The 23,119-nt window shown below is 47.2% G+C and overlaps 6 protein-coding genes across 6 annotated transcripts; 5 read left to right on the forward strand and 1 right to left on the reverse strand.

Moving 5' to 3' along the window:
- Nucleotides 1-1,779: 1,779 nt before the first annotated feature.
- Nucleotides 1,780-4,186, forward strand: N7508_007526 (uncharacterized protein; the record flags this gene model as incomplete). Its single annotated transcript, XM_058465590.1, has 4 exons — nucleotides 1,780-2,162; nucleotides 2,220-2,331; nucleotides 2,386-3,053; nucleotides 3,106-4,186. 4 exons carry the CDS (start codon nucleotides 1,780-1,782, stop codon nucleotides 4,184-4,186), a joined length of 2,244 nt encoding a protein of 747 aa, XP_058317992.1.
- A 3,843-nt stretch (nucleotides 4,187-8,029) lies between these two features.
- N7508_007527 (Hsp70 family protein) lies at nucleotides 8,030-10,386 on the forward strand (the record flags this gene model as incomplete). Its single annotated transcript, XM_058465591.1, has 6 exons — nucleotides 8,030-8,671; nucleotides 8,728-8,788; nucleotides 8,845-9,040; nucleotides 9,179-9,385; nucleotides 9,447-9,615; nucleotides 9,676-10,386. 6 exons carry the CDS (start codon nucleotides 8,030-8,032, stop codon nucleotides 10,384-10,386), a joined length of 1,986 nt encoding a protein of 661 aa, XP_058317993.1.
- A 2,485-nt stretch (nucleotides 10,387-12,871) lies between these two features.
- On the forward strand, nucleotides 12,872-14,173 carry N7508_007528 (uncharacterized protein; the record flags this gene model as incomplete). The annotated part of the gene is made up of 1 exon (XM_058465592.1): nucleotides 12,872-14,173. One exon carries the CDS (start codon nucleotides 12,872-12,874, stop codon nucleotides 14,171-14,173), a length of 1,302 nt encoding a protein of 433 aa, XP_058317994.1.
- A 1,709-nt stretch (nucleotides 14,174-15,882) lies between these two features.
- N7508_007529 (uncharacterized protein) lies at nucleotides 15,883-18,701 on the forward strand (the record flags this gene model as incomplete). The annotated part of the gene is made up of 5 exons (XM_058465593.1): nucleotides 15,883-16,279; nucleotides 16,394-16,446; nucleotides 16,493-17,215; nucleotides 17,287-18,034; nucleotides 18,094-18,701. 5 exons carry the CDS (start codon nucleotides 15,883-15,885, stop codon nucleotides 18,699-18,701), a joined length of 2,529 nt encoding a protein of 842 aa, XP_058317995.1.
- A 129-nt stretch (nucleotides 18,702-18,830) lies between these two features.
- Nucleotides 18,831-19,879, forward strand: N7508_007530 (uncharacterized protein; the record flags this gene model as incomplete). The annotated part of the gene is made up of 3 exons (XM_058465594.1): nucleotides 18,831-19,038; nucleotides 19,105-19,671; nucleotides 19,752-19,879. 3 exons carry the CDS (start codon nucleotides 18,831-18,833, stop codon nucleotides 19,877-19,879), a joined length of 903 nt encoding a protein of 300 aa, XP_058317996.1.
- Nucleotides 19,880-20,489: 610 nt separating this feature from the next.
- N7508_007531 (uncharacterized protein) lies at nucleotides 20,490-21,973 on the reverse strand (the record flags this gene model as incomplete). Its single annotated transcript, XM_058465595.1, has 7 exons — nucleotides 20,490-20,764; nucleotides 20,816-20,894; nucleotides 20,943-21,299; nucleotides 21,351-21,450; nucleotides 21,503-21,546; nucleotides 21,594-21,837; nucleotides 21,879-21,973. The coding sequence occupies 7 exons, from the start codon at nucleotides 21,971-21,973 to the stop codon at nucleotides 20,490-20,492; spliced, it is 1,194 nt and encodes a 397-aa protein (XP_058317997.1).
- Between the last annotated feature and the right edge of the window lie 1,146 nt (nucleotides 21,974-23,119).

Consider the following 23,119-nt stretch of genomic DNA (forward strand, 5'->3'; position numbering starts at 1 on the left):
TACCCTCAGGTCAAGTATACCTGGTAGGATGCCTGGACCTCATCCGTCGACTAGCGGAGAAAGGAATCACAACCGAACTCAGGTGGATCCCAGCGCACCAAGGAGTGCTGGGCAACGAGATCGTAGACCAGCACGCAAAAGACGCGGCTCAAAAACCCGACGATCCACAAGACCCTCTCAATCGATACATTCGCCTCGCGGCAGCGACAAAGCGTCGATTCCGCCAAGAGGCGAGGATCGAGTGGGAGAGAGCATGGGCATCAGAGAAGACCGGTCGTCCGACCAGAAGGCTGATCGAGACACCGAACAAGAAAACACTGGAATACTGGTCGGGTTTACGCAAAGCAACTGCCTCCATCCTGATGCAATTGCGGACCGGGCGCATCGGACTGAATGCGTATCTGGCTCACATCAATCGGCGCGAGACCGCACGATGCGATTGCGACTTGGGCAACCAGACTGTGACACACGTCCTACTTGAGTGCCCGTTGCATCAAGAAGAGCGCGATGAGATGCGCAATGCCCTGTCTGAGCAGGGCATCACGCTTTGTCACGAAGAATTGTTGACGCGCCTCGAGGCGCGCACAATTGTGGCAGAGTTCATGATCAGAACCAATCTCCTGGGTCAGTTCCAGGGGCTGGATCCAATAGCTCTCGGAGCAGAGAAACAATGATCCCTATGGACAGTGTGACGGAAGGAGATGAATATTGCCCGCTAGGAGTGCGGTGCCAGGTCCACTGTACTCCCTTGAATCGAACGTGCACACAAGCGTCTGCTGACAGCGGAAGAGGAGGTGGAGAAAGGGGAGAGCTGGGGTCAGAGGTGGACCAGGGGTCCCAACGAAAGCGGTGAGGACCAGGAACGTTCATTTTCATGCGGGCCAAGTGGCTGTGGTCATGCGGGCCAAGTGGCTGTGGTCATGCGGACCAAGTGGCTGTGGTTGAACACTTGCAGCCCGCTTTCTTTTTGTCTTAGTTTATTCTACATTCGATATGGTCAGAGAAATGCTCAAAAGATGAGCCTCTCTCTATCATGTACAGGGCTGGATACCCATTTTTAGCTGTCGGCAGGCTCGATAGCACTCCCGCATAGCAGCATTTACATAGAGCAAGCTACATCGGGCAAATGAATTCATCATCATCATCATCATCATCAAATAATCTAGCTACAGCAGGTTTTGGGTTGGATGATCTGGGCTTTCAGGGGGTTTAATAGACTATATGGCAATACTAAATTGTGTTATTGACCGCCATTTTCAAAATATTATTTATTGTTGCACATTTGAATTTTCGAAATTATATTCGAGCCCGCGAGCCCAGAAAAGATAAGCGATTGATTCTCTCTACCCCGACCACTTGCTAAATCGTCTTTTTACTGTATAACATGGCTACGAGGGATTTCTTTATATACGAGACTGCTGCGCACAGACTATCCTTTCCAAATCTTAAAAGCAATAAACGTGACAATTTGACATATCTGCTGACCCACCGGATTGGGCAATCAAGGGGAATGCCGAGGATGGCATTGCCACATAATTTTAGAGAGCGTATCGTCTAAAACGTGAGACAGCCAAATCTGAACATTTCGCGGACTCACTGTAGGGCGTATCTCGAATCTTTCCGGCTCACTCCGATTTTGATTGGCCCGGTTTGTCATCCCAGCCAATCAAACATAATAGATTCTCTTGTCTGATTCGTCAAATACCCACTAGCCTCGCGGCCGTCTACTTTCGCCAGGAATTCGGCGCCAACTATCTCGGCAAAGGACACGGAACGCTGATGAAATCTGAAGAGACTGGTACATTTGGCTCTCACGACAATGGCTTGGACACGACAAGCAATAAAACGTTTGCTTCCAGTGTTCAATCATGGCTTGACAGGTGTCCAAACACCCTCGAGTCAACCGTGTTCAGCGCGTTGTCCGAGAGCCCAAGCCAGCCACCCACGGAAAGCCTTGCTTCGCAGCCCCCGATTGAGAGAATTGCTATCCCACGAGGACCAAATCGCGAGATTTGGACGTCAAATAGGAGAGTAAGTCGAGCATGCGACATTTGCCGTGAGCAAAAGGTCAAATGTAGCGGCCATCGGCCCGCATGTCAACGATGCCACGAAGGCGACATCACTTGCATCTACACGGACGGAAAGCGAGAGCAAGAAGCCAGGTTCAGTAGCCCAGTCTCAGAAATAATTTACGTATGATGGGCTGACACTATATTCAGAAAATCGGCGGTTCTCATGTCTCAGGTTCGGGTGTATGAGGACCTCTTACGTAGTCTGCATCCTCGTCTTGACCGTCAATCAGCAATACAAATTGAGAAGGTCATTAGTGAAGTAAGCTAACACGGGATAGATGAAACTTTCTGACAAGTATCTAATGATAATTAGTTTCCAGGCGCACCTTTGACATCCCCGAGCACAACCCCCGATAGCCAGCAAGTGCAGAGAAACCCTATACAGCCGACCGATCATACCATTGAGGACCTCAACCGTGACAGAAATACTCAGGCCGCAGGGCTCTTGGGTAGGCCATCAGAGGTAGCGTGGCTCTCTAGTCTCCAATGTGAAATGGACCAACACATGAAACCTGAGTATCCATTGAGAAAGTCGAAACAGATGCCGCTCTTGTCTGCCAACTACTTCCTCGACGGCTTACAGAGTCCTCTGGCCCATCTGGATGACTTTCCGGATTGGCCCACGGAAGAAGCTGCTAACCAATTGGTGTATGGTTACTTTCATGTTGTGCACGCGTCGTTTCCATTTGTTGGGAAGTTGTACTTTTTGAAACAATTTCGCGTTTTTTATGCGAATCCGGGAAAGCGACCGGGCTGGGCATGGATGGCAGTTTTCAATCTAGTGTTGGCTATCGCAACACGTCATAGCTCTCTAATGAGAAAGGAACCGGAAGCTGGCACTGGCGCACACATGTTATACTTCACAAGGGCTTGGCAGCTCTACACGAGGGATTCTGCTGAACGCGACCACCCAAATCTACAACAGGTGCAGGTCGAGTCCCTTATTTCACTATACATGCTTTCAATAGGCCATATCAATAGGTATGTGTATTCAACTTCTGCGCTTTGAAAATTCGGGACTGATGATGAACAGGGCGTGGCGAATGTGCGGCGTCGCAATGAGATCAGCAGTGGCCATGGGAATCCATCTTCGTAGTGAGAGTGAAAGCATTTCTTACATATCCAAGGAGACAAGATATCGTCTTTGGTGGGCATTGTATTTGCTTGACATTCAACTATGCTCGATGACTGGACGCCCACCCAACATGAGCCTGGAATACTGCACGGCCTTTCTCCCAGCACCCCACCGAGAGGAGGACTTTCAAGAAGACCGTGTTTCACAGTTCATTGCAGACGACGATACTCGGAAGGCTCTACTTGCATCTTTCATCTCACGAGCGTTCAAACCAGACGGGGAAGGGAATAAGCAACATGCAGAACCTTCGCTTCACTCAGCTATTAGCGAACGAGAAGACGATGATCCACCCATAGCCTTTGTGACAAACAGTGGTAAGCCTAACACGTCGCTATACTTTCTGTATCGTTTAAGCTTGACTTGCATTGGAAGAGCTGCCTTGGACGAAATCCACTCGCCTAGCACGGCATCTTATTCATGGGATGAGTTAGAAGGTACAATCGCGAGAAACAATGCATCTGCTGATAATTGGTTGGCCAAACTACCATCCATCTACCATTTCGAAAAGCCATCGCCGAATTGCCCATTTGTTCGTCAACGCACTAGCTTGGCGTTTCAATTCTACTCGATCAAGCTCATCATCCTTGAGCCGTGTTTGCGACGTGCGATCAAGGCATCGTTCTCATGCAGCAAACACTGTCATTCTATGGCCAGTATGTGCATGCAGGTAGCAGGAAGTGTCATCAACCTTCTTCCCGATAAAGCAGATGTCCGCTGGCTATATGGGGATTGCCCATGGTGGTCCATGGTCCACTACATTATGCAATGTTCTGCCATCCTCCTGGTCGGCCTTGTGGGTCAAATCGACCTCGGGGCATTTCAGAATGCGGCAATAGTGCACAACATCAAAAAGGCTTGCCGATGGTTATATGAAATGTCCAAAACCGATGATTATTCCAAGCGCGCCTGGGGTATCTATAGTGGTTTAGCTGCACGTCACAATCCAGATTTAGTGCTTGTATCAACTTCAATCAATTGACTTCATCATTGATATGATCAAATGATACCCTATCAATATCTGGTCTTTCCGTTGTCGAGCTACGGCTTCATATCACGACGGTAGTACAGTAGTTTGTAATACTACCAAGCAATTATACGCGATTCATACGGTATTATGACGACGGCTCATTTATTGTACCTGAAATGTGGCGCGAGATAGAAATACGATGATCGCACGAGACGGCAGAACCATAGAAAATACCGGCCCAAGTTGCACGAATGGCTAAAAAAAAGTCCACTTTCATGGCCGCAAAGACCGGGCCTTACCAGAGACGACATAGCGAGGCAGGTGCTAATGACTGGAAAGTTATTTCAGTTTGAGCGGTCAGCAAGGGCGTCAGCGCGACATATTCTGGATGACCCTTGGTCAAGTGAGCAAATTGCCAACGACAAGCGGTCATTATGTCGACATTTTGCGTGAGGTCGCTCGCAAGCGAGTGTCGGAACTTGCTGTCTTCCGTAACTTGCTCAGCCAATGAGGGCATTGAAATCTCTGTCATTTATTACTTGCTATTTCTTGCTATTTATGCTATGCTCATCCTTAGTAATCCGCTCATTCGGAGTTACTATAATTCCGGTTCTCAATCCGTATTCATGAATGCAGCACTGACAGCGAGACTGTGCCTAAGGCATTTCTAGAATTTCTTCGATCTTCAAGCCTGCATGCCGGAAATGGCCTCTGGCGCTTTCTTCCTTTGCACCAACCACATCAATACACCATGTGAGGAAGGCATCAAAACCTTGTTCGGGATTTAACTCATAATATGTCCAATTGCGTTTAATAAAACTTTTAAGCTCAGCAAAGAACCCTTCAATTAGGTTCAAGTCCGGCGAGTAAGGCGGGAGATAAACCAATCTCACCCCGGCGTCCGCACACATCTGCGCAATCCGCTCTGAGTGATGAAATGATACATTATCCATGACCACAACAGATTTAGGCTCAGGCCATTTCCCGCAGTGCTGAAGAAGCTGGGTTATGAAATCCTCGAACACAGTGGAGTCCGTTGAACCGCGGAAGACACGCGACAGAACGATTCCATCCTGGGCATATGCAGGCAAGATCTGATATCGCTGATCACGATGGAACTGTGCTACTTGCATTGGAGCCACGCCAAGTGGGGACCATCCTGTTCGCCTGAACCCAATTCGTTTATCGCATCCAGATTCACCAACATAAACTAGGTGATATGATTCAAATTCTGAAAGATTGTGCAAATAACATTCTCGCAGGTCCGCATTCCTCTCCATGGCTTGTTGTTGAGTGATCTTTCTAGACAAGCCTTTGGCAACCAGGGCTCTCCTGATGCTGGAGGCTGTAATTAAGGTCTGGAACTCATCTAAGAGAAAAAAAGCCATCTCATCGAGGTATAAGCCGGGTTTTTCGGATAGGTGGTCGCAGAGCGCTTCGATCATTAGCGGTGTCGCAGTCCGTTTCCGCGATATTTGAGTTGGAGGTGCGTGGACACTTCCAAATTGCAAGTTTCTGCGAATATTTATAATCGTAGTCTGGCTGCATTCAGCTTCTGCGGCCATCTGAGATGTGGTAAGTGACTGGCTCTCTATCAACTGTCGATTCCAAGAGATACGGTACACGCTAGTTCTACAATAGACCATTGATCGGCCTGTTATCATAGAAAATGAGTGTAAATTCTAGGACAAGCTGATGCTGCGCTATTTAACCAAAGCTCATGAAGCGGTGTATGGCTTGGCGAAGTAGCCATCTAGCAAATGAGTAAGCAAAATGGGTGCTGCTAAAACTCGAGTAAGCTAGTACTGTAACGACCACATTTCTTGACAAGTTAACGTGATTCCCAAGCGAGCGGGCATCCCAAGCGAGCGGGCACCCCACCTTAAATTTCCATCCCCCGAGCAACCCACTGTTTTCAATCACGCATCATGCCCCCAAAACGAACTCAAAAAGCTCAAAAATTGCTTGAGCAAGAGGGCAAGATCCTACTGGCTATAAAATCTATTCAAAATGGTCAAATTACCACGATTGCTGCAGCAGCACGCTCTTTTGAGGTGCCCCGCTCTACTCTCCAAGCCCGGATCAATGGGAGAACCAATCGGTCTGATACACGGGCTAATGGCTATAAACTCACTAAAATTGAAGAAGAATCAATTAAGAGCTGGCTAATAAGCATGGATCAACGAGGTGCTGCTCTTACGATCAGTATGCTAGCAGATATGGCCAATTTATTGCTAAAAGAGCGCGGAGAGACCCCGGTTCAGAGAGTGGGCAAAAATTGGCCAACAAACTATCTAAATCGGCACTCCGAGCTTACTAGTCGATTCTCTCGCAAATATGACTATAAACGTGCTCTGATGGAGGACCCAAAGGTCATCACGGAGTGGTTTAACCTCTTTCAAAACACTATCATCAAGTATGGAATATTATCAGATGATATCTATAACTTTGATGAGTCAGGGTTTGCGATGGGAATCAGTGCGACGACTAAGATCATTACTCAGTCAGTGTATACTGGTCGGAGAGGTGTTTTACAACCTGGAAATCGTGAATGGGTGACTGTGGTTGAATCAATTGGCGCCTCTGGACACGCGCTTCCACCATACATAATCTTCAAGGGAAAAAACTTCATGTTACGATGGTTTGATGACCTTCCAAAACACTGGGCTATCAATCATAGTCCAAACGGATGGACGAGTGATGAAATAGGTGTTGATTGGCTCCAAAAACACTTCATTCCGCATACAACAAATCAAACCAAAGGAAAATATCGTCTTTTGGTCCTTGATGGGCATAACAGTCATCTCACACCTCAATTTGATCAAATTTGCGCTCAAAACAACATCGTACCTATCTGTATGCCTGCGCATACTTCCCATCTTTTGCAGCCTCTTGATGTTGGTTGTTTTGCTGTTTTGAAGCGATCTTATGGGAGTCGGGTTGCAGGATATACCCGATTAGGCATCAATTCTATTGAAAAAGATGACTTCATTGATATCTTCCCTAAAGCCCGTGGCGATGCATTTAAAAAGACTATTATTCATAGCGCTTTCGCTGCTACTGGTCTTGTGCCATTTGACCCTGATCGGGTGTTGTCTCATCTCAATATTCAGCTTGCATCACCTACGCTCCCGGATCGTCCATTGTCACAGGGGTCAACCTCAGATAGCAATATCTCAACTGGTATCCCTCAGAACTCCAACCAACTAGCAAAACGCAAAGCTAGGATTGATTCGCAATTGAGTGGGGGGTCAAATAAGCTATCTAGCCCTACAAAACGTGAACTTGCGCAATATCACAAAATGACAGTGAAGATGCTGCATACGGTCGTTTTACAGGGTGATGAGATCAAGAGATTACGGGCAGCGAATGCAAAACAAATGAAAAAAAGGGCCAAATCCACAAAGCGGCTATCCTACCAGGGTAGCCTGACAAGTGATACGGTCGCTAAAGTGAGTGGTGGTAGTGGTGATCAGATATATATATCTAATGCACCACCTGGTCCATCACTCCCAGAGGAGCCCCTCTTGCCTGTTTTACCCCCTGTACGTCGTCAAATTACCTGTTCTGGATGTAATCAGAAAGGGCATTCTTTTAATAAATGCTTTAAAGCATAGTTAAGTTAAATATATTCTGTTATGGTTGTTTAAATGGTGTTTAAAAATTGAAATTATTGATGGGGTGCCCGCTCGCTTGGGATGCCCGCTCGCTTGGGAATCACGTTATCAAGATTAGCTTGATTACATAATGTGCAAGTCATTGCTCGGGTTTCCGGTCTTTGCGAAGATGTTTGTTTGTTTTACCGCGGTCGCCAGAATCCTGCACGACATCGGACAGCGTCATTGCTAGCGCACCATGCATGGAGGGACCTCGAAACTGGTGGTTGCGGTTGATATTGGGACCACAAGCACCGTCGTTTGCTGGAAATGGTCGGACAGTAATGACTCCTACGTTCTCAAATTCCCTTCCGACGGTAACGCCAAGACCAACGAGGAATTAGAGGCCGTTCTTGGATGCTCGCAACAGAACTGGTACTACGGGGACGATGCTCGGTATCGGTCTGAGGTCGTTGTTTTTGAACACCCCAAATTGGCGGCTATGGGCCAACAGCCATACACAAAGCTGCTTGAGGAGGCTCTACGTGGGGCTACGGAGCAACGTGGGCTGGCGGTGACCTTAGGGGACTTGTACGAGAAAATTTTCTCGTACATCTGGGATACTCTCAAGGGACAATTTCTCAAAACACCGGAACGCGACCGCTACTGCGGTGATCGAAATTTCGACGAAATCCCCAAGCATTGCCGGGTAACATACCCGGTGCAGTACAATGCATGGCTCAGAATGATACTCGCCGATGCGGCAAAGAATGTGGGATTTCACGAGGTAGATGGAGTTCCGGAGCCTGTAGCAGCGGGCTATTTTGTTAGATCCGAAGCCACCCCCGTCTTGTCGGGCCTGAAAACTATCTTGATACTTGATTGTGGCGGTGGAAGTACTGTGCGACACGCGGGTTCCTATCAATGTTGATTACGTTTGGCTGATGGTGGTCACAGGATGCCGCGACGCTATCCTTTGACGATGAAGGACGAATCAAGCTGGTCTGTCCTACGGATGGTGAGAGCCACAGCATACACATCCTGCACGAGCCGCCGTGCTAACACGCGAGTTAGGGTTCAACGGCGGTAGCCAGATGATCAATGACGCTGTGCGCGATGCGCTGCAGGCACGGTTCCCAGATAATAACTACCTGAGGGACGACTCGCGGTGGGCGAAGCTCTCTCGCGAGATTGATGGACAAAAACGACGATTTGAAGCCGAAAAGCCCGTCGAGATCGACCTCTTACTCGAGCGCGTATCGATAGACATGTGAGTGTTCTGGGAACAAAAGGTCTTCGAGACTCTGCACAACCCGTTGTGGGTATATCTCGAAACGAATAGATAGCAGGCGCTTTTCACTAAAATCCAAATTTCTGGGCCATGACACGCTAACTGGAACCTCGATAGTGCGGAAATGAAAACATTTTTCCACCCACTGGTCCAAAATACCCTAGCACTATTGCAGAAGCAAGCTACCAGTGCTTCCGAAAAAGGCTTCCCACCTACCATCTTCGTCATGACTGGCGGTCTGAGCCGAAATATCTGGGTTCGCGAGACGATTTTCAGTGAGGCTCGAAGACTGATACCTGGGATTGAATGTTCCTGTGAAATCGCGTAAGTCGGTCCCAACTCCCGCCACCAAAGATGGCGGATTATGTCTAATGCATCTTTCCAGGGCGGAGACTGTTGCCAGAGGAGCTCTTTACTATGCCCAAAACCCAGTCAAAGAGGAAACCGTGGCTAGGGTAGACCTGGGCCTGACTTACTTGGAGGATCGCTCCCCACGTGGAAGACCACTTGGAGGGGACCGGGTGGAAGAAGCGATCGCCTGGGTGATCGTGCGGGTACGATGCTCTTCTACTTTTTTTTTCGCAAATGTGGATATGTAATACTAACCGTGTTAGGGTCGAGCCGCAGGACCAGAGAGTCGCGTGGAACTTATCAAAATTGTCTATCGGGAGAGCTTGGAGCCTGCGAATAATATCATTTCCTCCAAAGTTTTTACGACAAGTGATCACTTCGATCAAGACCGAATCGAAGCGAACACAAGGAACGAACTGGATTGTCCAATCACATATCCGATTCCGTCTAATCAATCGCATTTGGACTACAAAGGTATCATTGAGGGTAGGATTCCACACAATGAGTTATTTCCCCACGGAAGTAGCCACAAGAAAGTGGAAGCGCGATTCATCATGTCTGTCAAACCCAAGGGCCAGCTTCTTGAAGCCGTAGTCTATCTCAAGCGTGACAGCAACCCTCCGTTGGAAATTGGAACGAAGCTTGTGAGCGCAGCCAGCTGGGTTCCTAGATCAGAATTCGACGTCGAAACGGAACGCTACGATGGGCATCGAATGTTACCCATTTCTAGCCAAGAGCCAGGAACAGGGGGCGTGAAGCGAACACGGAAAAAAAAGATTTCGCTGGGTAGAAAAAATTACTATGATTCTCCTGTACCGCGACAAGGAAAGTCAAACTTTTCAGCGGCAACTGGACCTGGTCGAGAAAGTATCCATCCGTCTCCCACTGAGGAGATGCCACTGCCTCGTCCTTCCGCTGTTTTGTTCCGAAGACATCTGCCCTCAAGAGGGCGTAAACGTTCATTATCTCTTTAATATTAGTTTCACCATTACTCACAGATATTCTTTCCCGAACCCCCCCTTCTTGGCAATATTCCAATACAACTGTAAATGACTGTAAATAATCGTACAGACATAACTTCCTTATCATACGGTCTTGACCCAGAACGTTGATCCTGCAGAAAAGCCAAACAGATGGATGTCTGCTCGTCTGGAGGCGTGACAGAATCTGAATCCCTGTTCCGTCAATCCATCACCCTCTGCATTATGGACGAGGTAGGTGTACCCCATAGAGACAGTACGGTTTTGAACTACGGTTAAAAGTATGCGCTGTTAAAAGTATCAACAGCACAGACTTCGGACACTTTGCTAAATGCTGCAAATGATCCTCAACAGAATATTTAGAACCCGAGGCATCAATTGAGCCCCAGTATACTGGGATGGATCGATAAACCCTAGACGAGCCTGTGCCATTGAATGTAATAGAATTAGAGATATGGACCGGGAAATCGCCGATACGTAATCAACCTGTTCGCCTGAAGCCAGTACGTGTGACACAACATTACTCGTTGATATTCTAGATGACACAACTACAGTCGCTAGTAAAATTGTCCTCACCAGGAATCTCAAGGAAATGAATCCCCAACAATATATGGGTCCACATCTACGGCAACTGGGTTCAAGTCATCTGCCTCTTTCACTTCTCACCAAAGCTAGCCCAGCAATCCGCAAGATGCCTTCCATACCAATTGATCCGTTTTTCCCTTCCATAGTTCGTTTGAAGCCACCAAGTGACAAATTCTGCGCTCATGCCGACGGTATAAAGAAGGATTTCGTTGACACGGTCGGGTCTAGTACGCGTAATGTTGTTAGGCACTAGAGGTGCGAGCTGTGGAGGGAAGCGGTCGTTAGGTACTGAGTCGAACGTTCGTTAACTTTGAGATAGAAACGGAGTAGTGCATAGAGTGTCATCAGGGACAATAAATTGCAAAGTCTAATGAAACTCCCTCGAAGTTCGAGGATGAGTAGATGCCAGAGAGCTCAGACATGATGATCAGAGTAAAAGAATTTAAATAGACCGCGTAAGGAAAAGGGGAAGAACATACAGGATTATTTGACACCAAAAGGTTGCGAATAACTGGGGGCTTCCGTTTACACTGGGCACGCGTAGATGAAAGTTGATCTATCGTCGAGTAACCCTACTTAATCATTTATCTTCACTTTTTATTGGGGATTGAGGGTCACTGCGGGTCGGTGAGGGTGATCCTCTGTAGGGAACAGAACGTCTAAGTCTATCCTTTGGAATGTTTAAACTAAATAAACCAACCATATCTCCAGGATATTTATACTAAGGACTAGACCTGGCTAGGCTTCCGCAAAGCCCAACTTTGGGCCCGGACCCTGGGCCCAAAGCCCAACCCACAGTGGGCCGGGGGTCGAACCTTTGGGCCCAAAGCCCACGATTGCATAAAAAGCTGGTCTTGGCGTTCATAAACCTACTGAGTCATTAAAATAAATGACTGTTTTTTTACAACTGTTCTGGTTTGTCTATTGAATATTGCTATTTCCTTCCGCCTTACATGTATATCAACCAGACAGCTGGTCATATCCATGGCAAGACAAACTCCAGCGACATTTCGGAAGTTATGGGTGTGAGATTCTCAGCAATCAAGTTGTATAATCGCATGCTTATGTATCGCAGCATAAAAATATTTTCAACCTCCCCTCCTTCACTGTCCCTTTTGTCAAAGATAAACAACGCTATCATTGTCGATATGATGGCCTCACACTAGGGCCCCCCAGCTCACCACGGCATTGCGAATTTGCTGAATTTGATACTCTAAGCCTACCCACAGATTAGTCATCATATACTGGTCTCGAAGCATGTCTTAAATTGGATTAAATAGACTGGATAGACTGAATGTTTGGCTGATGGCCCCTTGATCGGTAATATATTGTCGAACTGAGGGGTGGTATTTTACCACTAAGAACAGGGATATTCATCAAGTACCCATTCTGTCTCTGTCTCTGTATGGTAAACGGGGTACGCTCGGCATACCAGCGTCGTAACACGCTAGGAACGACTCCTGAGATCTGATAACGCTTCAACAGCAAGATCCCGATAGAACAACATCAATGCATCTCAATGGGACACCTCAATACTAGCACATACCAGTATCTGTCAATCCGACAAGGTACATAATTCTCGTAAGCCTGAAAGAAGGATACCAATAATACAGCCCTCTTCTACGTACAATATGCATATCGCAAGATCGTCGATGTTTGTCATGTTTGTAGAACCGCAAGGTCTACCCACAACCTTGAGGGGCGGGGCGGGGCGGTTCGCGGTTCTTTGCGGGTCCATCTCGAGGCCTAGTCACGTTACTGTTCAGACCGCGATTCACTGGAATCTTACCGACTCCGCTTTCGTTGACCCGGCGACGTGGATTCCCCATGAACCACGACGCTAATCGCGCAGCTTCACCCCTGCACACTAAAAACACCGCCATGCGAATCTATAATGAGTGAAAGATCTTTTGTATCTGTTGTTGAATGGCTTTCTGGCCTTGAAAACCCCCTTGGCGAATCATCGCCATCTCTCACCACGCCTCCTCCAAACCCGACCGGCAAATATCATCACCCTTTGTCGCCGCCCGAGTCACGCAAACGATACGCCTCGATGGCGACCGACCCCGATCTGACACCAAAAAGGCGAAGGGTTGCGCTGCCTGCTGGCCATCACCTTGAAGGGACGCCGAGAGCAAACAGCGTTCGTGATGGAATACCCAACCTCCCAACAGCGTCGCCATCTCGATCGGATCGCTCTGAATCATGGTCTGAATCACAAGCCTCCGGACGGTCCTCGCCCTTGAAACGAATGGTTGCGATGGAATTGGCACCCAATGGACTCGAGACAAAGAGGATGGAATCCGGGGACCCTGGCATGCCTTCTGCGCTGGCCCAATTTTCCTCCGAACTCGATATGTGTAGCATTGGCGTTGGCGTGATATCGGATACTCTACAAGAGGCATTGCAGCAAGATCCCCGCTTTCGTCATTGTTTGCCTTTCATGTTCGCTTCCCCCGCGGATCGTGATCAGTACGGACCAACGCCATCACTCGATCGCGTCGACTCGTTGGTCAAGAAATCCGTCAGATGCCAGGACTCGCAACAGGATGAGTCAGGATGGAATATGCTGGTGCACTGTCCACTGTTGGAGCAAGCCCTCGACAATATAGAAACGCAGAATCAATCAATCGGGTTTGAGCCATGCACCACCGCCAAGATCATACAAGAATACCTCCCTACAGGCTTCATGCCGAAAATGGTGGACTTTTGCATGTATGTGGATATAGGAACGGACAAGGCTACGCGTGATGTCAGCAAACGGCTTCGTCAAGAGCTGCCATGCGGTGTCATCAACCACACAGAGTTTCATGCTCTTCGGCAGCGACCCATCACCGTCAGCATTGAGACCAAAACGCCACGTGGAGCGCAACCTGCAGCGGCAGAATTACAAATAAGTACTTGGCACGCGGCACAGTGGAGACTACTCGAAGATCTTGTTGCTCGGACTGGTGGTTCCTTTGTAGACTTAACTTTTCTTCCTGCCGTCATTGTGAATGGGGATGAATGGAGCTTTGCCGCTACGACTAGAGAAGAACAAAACACGGTGCTTTGGCTTGAAAAAAAGTTCGGGTCGACCAACAGCCATCACGGAGTGTATAAAACGGTCTGGGGATTGCAGCGCCTCGCAAAGTGGAGCATAGAGGTCTATTGGCCGTGGTATCGAAAGAATGCTTTGGGTCTTTGTGACGGGTGAATCAAAGCTACTTGATTGGTTGATAACGAGTAAGGTGATTTGTTTTAATAATACAAGATACCCCTATTGAATGGATGAAAACACACTGAGGATCGTGATTCTACCCAGTAATTCTTCTGCAGTGTAATCGATCGAGGTAGAAGCACTACCCTAGTGGCAATGGGCAGCGTGGCATTAGAGATACTGTCAGGATGAGGAATTGATGTACTGGCTGGTACTGAACATGTCCAATAGAATCAGGTGATTGATTGTAGGTGTTCAAGATCGGTTGAACGATCTCAGGGGTCTATACAAATAAGCTTCGGCGTGTTACAACACCATACTTCCGAATGTGCCCGGAATACCGTACAAATACTAGGGGGAATTGGGTGAACGATGAATAAGCCTGTCCCAAAGGGACCTAGTGGTATTTGACCACTCTCTCAGTTCGTCAGATACTACCGAGACCATGAACAGCCATATCGCAGAGTATGATTGCCAAGCCAATCGTGTCCTTTCTACTGTACTATGCCGCACGGGAATGGGACCCATTCCACGCATTTCGTCCGTGCACCCCACGGTAAACCGTCCGGTGGACAGCAGGGACCTGTCCTGCCATTACACGCAAGTTGTCCGTGCGTTGTCAACCAATCGCAGCGGCCTATATCGCCGTTTCCCGCGCGTTCTTGTCAATTCGTCCGAGATATAGTCGAAAAAGCAATTTGCGTCTTCAAATGCGACGCGTCTCTGAGAATAGGGGCTATCGCGAAACATTTCGTCAAGAGTTCTACAAATTAGTTGTTACAGTATTCAATTCTTACAGTATTCAGTTCTATACCAACTAGGCCTCGGCAGAGCCCGCCCATGGGCGGGGGTATAGAGCCCACAGCCCATCCGTGGGCTCTATGTAGGGCCCATAGCCCAAAGCCCAAAGCCCATGGGCGGTAAGGGACGGCCCATGGGCCGCCCACGAAGAGCCCATCAATGCATAATTTTTCCCAAAAGGATGGATAAAGTGCTGATTCAGCCAAATAAAATACTCGTTGTTTACACTTGTTCTGGTCATAACAGCACCGACCACCCCAAAGCAACCCAAACTCCTGTGAAATTTCACGAAACGGTCAAGAATTCAGACTTTTCAAACTAGCTATCCATAATTCATTTCATTGGTCCATAGCTCTGAGTGCTCTGGTGGTGAGATAATATGCGGAGGTCCTAAAGCCATGAAAAACTGTGAAAAGATATATATTTCTGCGCTGCATTTGATAGCCTAGTGCCCATGCATGACCAAAAATTTGCATAATCCTGATCTTGTAAATGATTCCTAGTGAAACCTTCTAGAATTTACTATTTATTACAAACAAATTTACAATTCTAATCCCCTACCATATTGGTTGTGTTCATTCATTGCCTACTATTGTGTCTAAAGCCGAAAATCCTTGGGCTTTGGGACCGGGGGCATCTCTCTGACCTCTAATTGAGGGAAATGAGCGCATTCGTGGGCGGGCCCATGGGTTCGCCCATGAATAGTGGAGGTCCTTTGTTGACAATAGCCAATCAATATAACTAGCAACTATATGTCAAACGGCTATATCAGCGCTTTTAATTAAGAGTCAAAATTGCTTGCTCCTAGAACTGATGCGCCCCTAAGTCTCCGATTTGGACTTATTTACAGAAGAAAGGCGAGTTCTCTACCCTCTGATTTTCCTGTACCCTCAAGGTATCTCACCATGTCTCAATTCTCTGACGCTGGCCCCTCTTCCCAATATGAAGGTGATACAGATAATCTCTCCTTTCCTCGGTCTGACGATGCCTATCTCATTGCCACTGGGCGGCCAAACAGTCAGCAAACAATCGTTTCAGTCTCAGGTTCACCCTTCCTTCGACCACCACCACCTTCGATTCCTCAGTGCCTTGAGCACGTTGGCCCCAGACGAACAAAGAACTTCATTCTTTATTCAATCATGAACAAGGTGGACTTTATGGAGTGGTGGCTCCAGACAATGGCGGCAGCTGAGAGAGATAATGCGCCGAAAGTCGATCCTAGACGCAAATTTGAGTGGGATGGAACCAGAAAGCACTCGACAAGCTGGGAAAATTTGGATCAGGTGGCACATATTTCCACGGGTACACCAAGCGTGATGTGTAAAAGATGCGGAAACATTCTTGATCACCCGAACTGGAGATCGAATGGAACAAAGTCTGTTAACCGGCATTGGACGACTAACAGGTGTAAATTAGCCTCCAGTCAAAAAGGCCAGCAAGCAAAACTACGTCAGCTTTTCAAGAAACCGGTATGTGCTATCTTCTAACCACTTACTTCAAAATTAATGATTTTAGGACTCTCATACTCGCAGTGAGGCTGAGAACTTCACCAAAGAGCAGTGGGAGCAGCAGATTATCCGAACAGTCACTGTACTCCGGCTTCCGTTCCAAGTTGTCGAAAATCCAGAACTACAAATGCTTTGCCGCCTAGCTCGGGCAGCACCATCAACCCCAGAATTTCCTTCAGCGAGAACTGTTCAACGTCGGCTACAGGAATCCGTGAATCAGACGAACCAAATAGTCCTTGAAAAGCTTCCTCCAACTGCGAAGCTTTCTATTGCATTGGACTGCTGGACTTCACCATTTCAACAAGCATTTATGGCTATCACTGGCTACTTCATCGATCAAGGCTGGAACTATCGTGAAATTCTTCTTGGGTTTGAGCCACTGCATGGAACACACTCAGGGGCAAATCTTAGCACTGTTCTTCTCGAAAGGCTTCAACATCACAAGATTGAGGGTCGAGTATTGGCTATCACAACAGACAATGCATCAAACAACAAAACCTTGCTGAAGAAAATACAAGAGTCTTTATCAGCCCTCGAGCTTCATGATCAGTTGTCTATCATCCGGATTCCATGCCTCGCTCATGTTATCCAGCTGAGCCTGAAGAAACTCCTTGGCGAAATGAAAGCCAATCCAATAAACAAGGATCATAAAAGGGAATGGCCTGAAGCGCAAACCGAAGCCCTTCGTGCTGACCGACGACGCAAGGAGATTTCCGGTACCCTGAATAGGGTAAGACCTCTATTTTATGTCTCTTTATCTTGATTCATAAGAGAACATCTATTGATTTACTATTCCACTAGGTCCGTGGCCTCGCTATCTACATCAATGGAAGCCCTCAACGCCGGGAAGCATTCCTTAGTCTTCAGACTAAACCACCCAAGCTGGTTCCTATTCAAGATGTCAGAACTCGCTGGAACTCGACCTACCTGATGCTCCGCCGTATTAAGAAATTGCAGCCAGTGATTGATAAATACTGCACGGAGTATAATCTCAGGGACTACGAGTTAGACAAGGAAGAGTGGCAACAAATTGATTATCTTGTTTACATCACACTGCCTTTCTATGAGTTTACAACTGCTCTCTGCCAGACTAAGGATGCCACTGTCCATGGTGTCTTTGCTATCTACCACCGCCTTTTTGAACACCTTGACGATTCAATCAGTCTGCTTCAGCGGAAAAAGGTTCACTGGAAACGATCGATGTTGACTGCCCTGCAAGCGGCAAGGGAAAAATTAGAGGATTATTATGGCAAGACGAGTGGGGATCATGGCAACCTTTACGCGATGGGTACGATTCTTGCGCCACAATACAAGCTACAATTCTTCACACAGCAGGAATGGTCAGATAATGACTATGAATGGCGAGACAAATATCATCAACACCTCAAAAATTACCTTGAACCCTACAAGCAACGTCTTTCTGATCTTCAATCCCCAAGAGCGCAGACACGAGTATCGAGGTTTCACCAAATCCTAACACAACCACGGTCTGAAAATCCAAACTCGATATCAAACTATCAGGATGAGCTTCAACGGTTTTTACAGAGAGGTAGGTGCTACTATATATCCTTTTGACAACACTCAGGACCTAATCCTATTATAACCTAGAACCGACTAATATTGAGCCTCTTCTATTCTGGAAGGATAATCAACATGAATTTCCAGTACTAGCAAGTGTTGCACGGGATATTCTCTCTATCCCTGCTACTGGTGCTGGTGTTGAGCGACTGATTAACTCTGCTCGGGATATCTGTCACTATCGTCGAGGCTCGCTCAAAGCAACAACAATCCAGGACCTTATGATGCACATGTGCACTACAAGGTTAGATATTGAGGAGGGACAACTTGGGCTTGCTAAGGAGTTCTGGAGCAATGAAGAGATCGACCTAGCAGAGGAAGAAAAGGATATCCCTCAAGATGATCCTATTGCTCTTATCAGTGACGATGAGGAAGATGATTCAGCATCTACCCAGTATCAGGTCACTATTGAGAAATTTAGCCAGCGCACCCTTAGCAAGAGGCGACGAAGTATTGTGCCTAGTGCGTCGGATTCTGAGAAGGGGAACATGGATGTTCAGGAACGACCTAGTGATGGAGAAGATGACGATGACGGTGATATTCCGTTGCCTCCTATTACCCAGAGGCGTACATCAGGGAGGATGCCGAAGCGAGCAAGACGGGACGAAGAGCTTTTTGTGTATTATGACCCTAGATAAGGAGTAAAATTTCAAATATAATGTCTTTAATCTGACTGCACTATATACAGTATATGATCCTCTCCCCTACTTGGGACTGAGTCTGTAATCCAAATACTCAAAAAAATTCAGCCAAAATTTGCATAACTTATGAATGTCACGGGCTGTTCTTGTCTGACCCACATTTGGGCTGTTGGGCCGCCCATCGTGGGCTCTGGGCGCGCCCACGACCCTTATGGCCCCGCCCATGGGCCCCAGACTAGAGCCCAAAGGCCGCCCACACAGTACCGCCCATGGGTTGTGCCGAGGTCTAGCTATAACCACTGTTGCGAAAATATTGGCTTTATAGGGCTAAGTGGTATGTTTCCATTGATTGTTGCTTAAGCCTGTATTGACCTCAGGCTCACGCGTTCTGTCCTTTAAGGGTATGGTGGAGGGATGTCCAAAAAGATTGTGGCGCCAGCGGGCCATTTCTACCCAATCCCCGAAAATGTTTCATTAGAGGCGGCCTCGTTTATTGAACTGCTTGCTGTTGCGTGGCACTCAGTCAAAATTTCGCTTTTTGAACCTGGGAACTCGGTACTTATTGTGGGCGGTGGTACTATCGGACTAGGCTTATTGCAAGTGCTGAAGCTGCAGGGCGCCAAGAACATTATCGTGGCAGAGCTAATGGATAGTCGCAAAGACCTTTGTTTATATTATGGCGCAACCCATATAATCGATCCAAGGAATACGAATTTGGCCCAGCAGACACGTCACCTAACAGATGGAGTCGGCGCAAATATTATTTTCGACACAGCTGGCGTGGAGAAGGCACTCTTAGATGCGATCCCGGCTTGTCGTACTCAAGGCAAAATCGTCAATATTGCCGTGTGGGAGAAGCGTCCGTCCTTCCCCGTAAACCAGTTGATGTACAATGAGGTCTGGTATGTGGGTGCAGCATTGTACGATGAGGTTTCTTTCTTAGAAACAATTCAAGCCTTGAGCAAGGGTAAGTTGCGCAACGTCTTATCCCCATGAGCCTGGTTGGGGTGCTCGATCACTTCTATGAGATAATCTGACACAATCTAGGTCACCTGAACTCCGAAGCAATGATTACCGCACGTATCTGCCTCGATGAAATAGTAGAAAAAGGTTTTCAGGCTTTGCTAGAGCATCGTGATCATCACTGCAAGATCTTGGTGGATGTACAGTCCTGAAGAGGCAGCTTAGGGAATGTAATAGAAACGGATTGTGTATGTTATATACGTCTATCTTTCTATTGTAGTGGCTGAACGAGGCCGTAGTATATTGCCAGAGATCAAATGTCAGGTGATACCATAAGCTATTTTGACCAACTGGTCCCGGGGGGCGTCAAGAAGTCTATTATTACCCCTTATTTCAGGTGCTAATATAACATTTCTGAATATAACGAATATCTGGAGTATCAATACATCCGATCTCAGAGAAGTATTTGCAAGGAATGCCTGACATATAATTGTTGCCTGGATTATCACAAATTCTTTAGAAATGGCTCCTCTTCCTCGATCAGAGGGGAGGATCATTCAAGCTTCATCCACCGTCCCCATATGACAGAAGATCGAGTACCGTTGTCATCTACATAAGCTACTCCTACCTTGTGACTGAGAGCGGGAGTGGTTGGTTGTGTGCTTTCATCATTAATATCGACCCATCTGAGATGCCAGACTGCTATCTTACCACCCCCATTTCACCATGTCATTAAGGATGAAAACAATTGATTATAAGCCTAAAAGGTGTGTCCGAAGCCATGTCTCTTGCTTCCCGACGTCAGGAGTTGGATAGTAAATGCTAGCTACTTGTATCCATTTCATCAACAGAATTTGTCACTGCACTCGAGTTCTCGCTTGATTTGTCGTGAAAAGCGAGAATCGCCGAATATATGACCGTTCTCCACTCAGCAGTGGAGAGACCTGCTTCACAGTAATCCCAATTAAACTTCTCTGCCGCTGTAGGTTCGTCATGCGGATCATGATACGGTGCGAGATATTGTGTTTTGAGGGTTTCTTCTGCCGAGCAGCGCTTTTCTACGTCGATTTGAAGCATTCCCTCGAGCAAAGAAACCGCTGGATGAGGATTAATTGGGGTTGAAATGTAAAGGACATATCATGACGTACCATCCTCGTTCTTGGTAGGAATCAATTTTTTGAGAGGCTTCTTCGCTTGCTTCGGTAAAGAATGAATGAATTTCAGCGTCTAAAGCTGTCAGTGTCAGGCCCATAACTCGAACATGGTGTCACTTACATTTTCACTGCTCACATTTGCAATTATGTCTTCTGAAGGGCTTCCAAGTAGCTCTGTGATTACACAGTACTGGTCAATATGATTTTTTCCTGGAAACAATGGTCGTCCTATAATCATCTCGGCGAAAATGCAACCTGCACTCCAGATATCGACTTTCTCGTTATAGCGCTTCCAAGTAAGCATAATTTCTGGAGCTCTGTAGTATCGAGTCGAGACATAACCGGTCATACGGGAGTCCTGGGTGCGTGCTAGGCCGAAGTCACAAATCTTTAGGTCACAGTTCTCGTTAATCAAGATGTTGCTCGGTTTAAGATCGCGGTGTATGATGCCCGCTGAATGGATATATTTGAGTCCGCGCTTGTTTCAACTTAGCATTGAGGCTGATTGGATTAGTTCTGAGAACCTCACCATGATTTGATAAACGAAAAGTTGAGTGAACTGGCCGTCGACCTTTCTGGTCTTCAGCAGAGTGTGGAGATCTGTTACCATGAGTTCTGTCACGAGATAGCTTTACGCCTTTAGCTGTGGTCATGTAGAACAAGAGTGGGAGGAACTCGTACATCTGTTCGGAAGGCGAAACAAATATGTCCTGCATATTGATAATCTTTTACTGATTAAGCCACGATCCAAATATCAGGTTGGGTGACGAACATTCTCATGTTTAAGCTCGATAAGCAGCTTAATCTCGCGGAACATGTGTTTCGCAACTACTGCTGTCCTAAATGGGTCGCAAAGCTTTTTGACGGCGACTGTTCGATTTAAGATTTGATCTTTTGCTGAGCTTTGGTCGAAGGGCTCATCAGACATTGCATATGAGGTGATAGGAGTTGACAGCATACCAGACGAGACCAGATATCCCCATCCCAACGGGTTCCAACCCGTCGTACCTAGCTTGCTGTTCAGCATTCATCTGTTGGCCAGCGTAATGGGGCTAACCTCTGTGTGATTTCGAATCTCGAGCCCATGATGTCCTTACGCGTGAATTGGGCCAGCGATGGCGTCTCATACGGCACGCGATGGAGATCCAACATACTTAAAGATAGTTGTCATCACAGTATTCCAGAAGTGATTCGAAAAGATCTGAACCATGTGGTGACTTTCACCGCCATAGTTCTATATACAAGCGAAGATCAGTAAGCGGAAAAGGACTCCGATGGATACGAACAATATGATTCCTCACAGCCATGAGGTGGCAATCATCTATGACATCAGCGATTAGGTCAACGACTCTGTACCGGAATACCTGCGGAAATCAAATGTGCCCCACTCCGCAGATCGCCTCACATTATTGGTGGTTAAATCTTCCGAACCAGTCGAGACCCTCCATGCGTCCCTTTGACAGTCGCAAGAAGAGTGCTAATCGATAACGAGGTGTGTATTTCTCAATTCACAGGCTGTCGGGATGCGTGGCTCGGTAGTTAGGGTCGACAAATAATTTGAGGATGTAGACACGGGTCACATTGTCAATCAGTCCAGCTAAGAAACTTTGTAATAGGCTACTATCCTGTCTAGTGCGTCATGAAATAGATAAATTGATACTCTTAATTTTGTCGTGAAGCGAGAACTCCATTTCTTTTTCGGTAGATCAATGTAACAATCAAAGTTTTCGGCACAAATCACGGTGTCATGCTTCAAAAGCGCTAGCGAGGCTGTAGACAGGTCTGCGCTCTCCTCTCGGGCCTTTCCAAAGTAGGAAACTGCAACAAACCCGACTTGAAGATAGTTTGGGTTATGTTGTGATTTGTAGGTTGATCCGGTGATCCCCGCATCTTGCGTGCGCAAAGACCCCGTTTCTGAGCCTCCAGACTTCTTCTTTCAATTTGTTGACCACAGCTAGGAATGTTTCTCATTTTGTCGGCTCTTGGTGCAGTATACGCTAGATTTCCCCGCTCTCTTGCTTCCTTTGTAAGGGGCATCTGTTTGCTGTTACCCGATTCCGTTCGAGATACCGGGCCCTTTCTGGGGTGACAACTTCTTGGGCGTGCTGGAATTTTGAGCCGCGTCGCTGAAGAAACAGAGTACCACCCCAAAGACTGTCCCTCCCTTGCGTCGCCGCTCCGAGCCCGTCGCAGCCACTAATGCCACACCCGACTCTTATGTGGAGCTCGGCCAAGTGCAGCACATGACGTTCCTTGCTACATTGCCGTTTCTCAAAGGGAATAGTGAATAAAAGTATA

The sequence above is a fragment of the Penicillium antarcticum genome, assembly GCF_028974205.1.
Source record: "Penicillium antarcticum strain IBT 31339 chromosome Unknown utg000007l_segment0_segment0, whole genome shotgun sequence".
Lineage (NCBI taxonomy): Eukaryota > Fungi > Ascomycota > Eurotiomycetes > Eurotiales > Aspergillaceae > Penicillium > Penicillium antarcticum.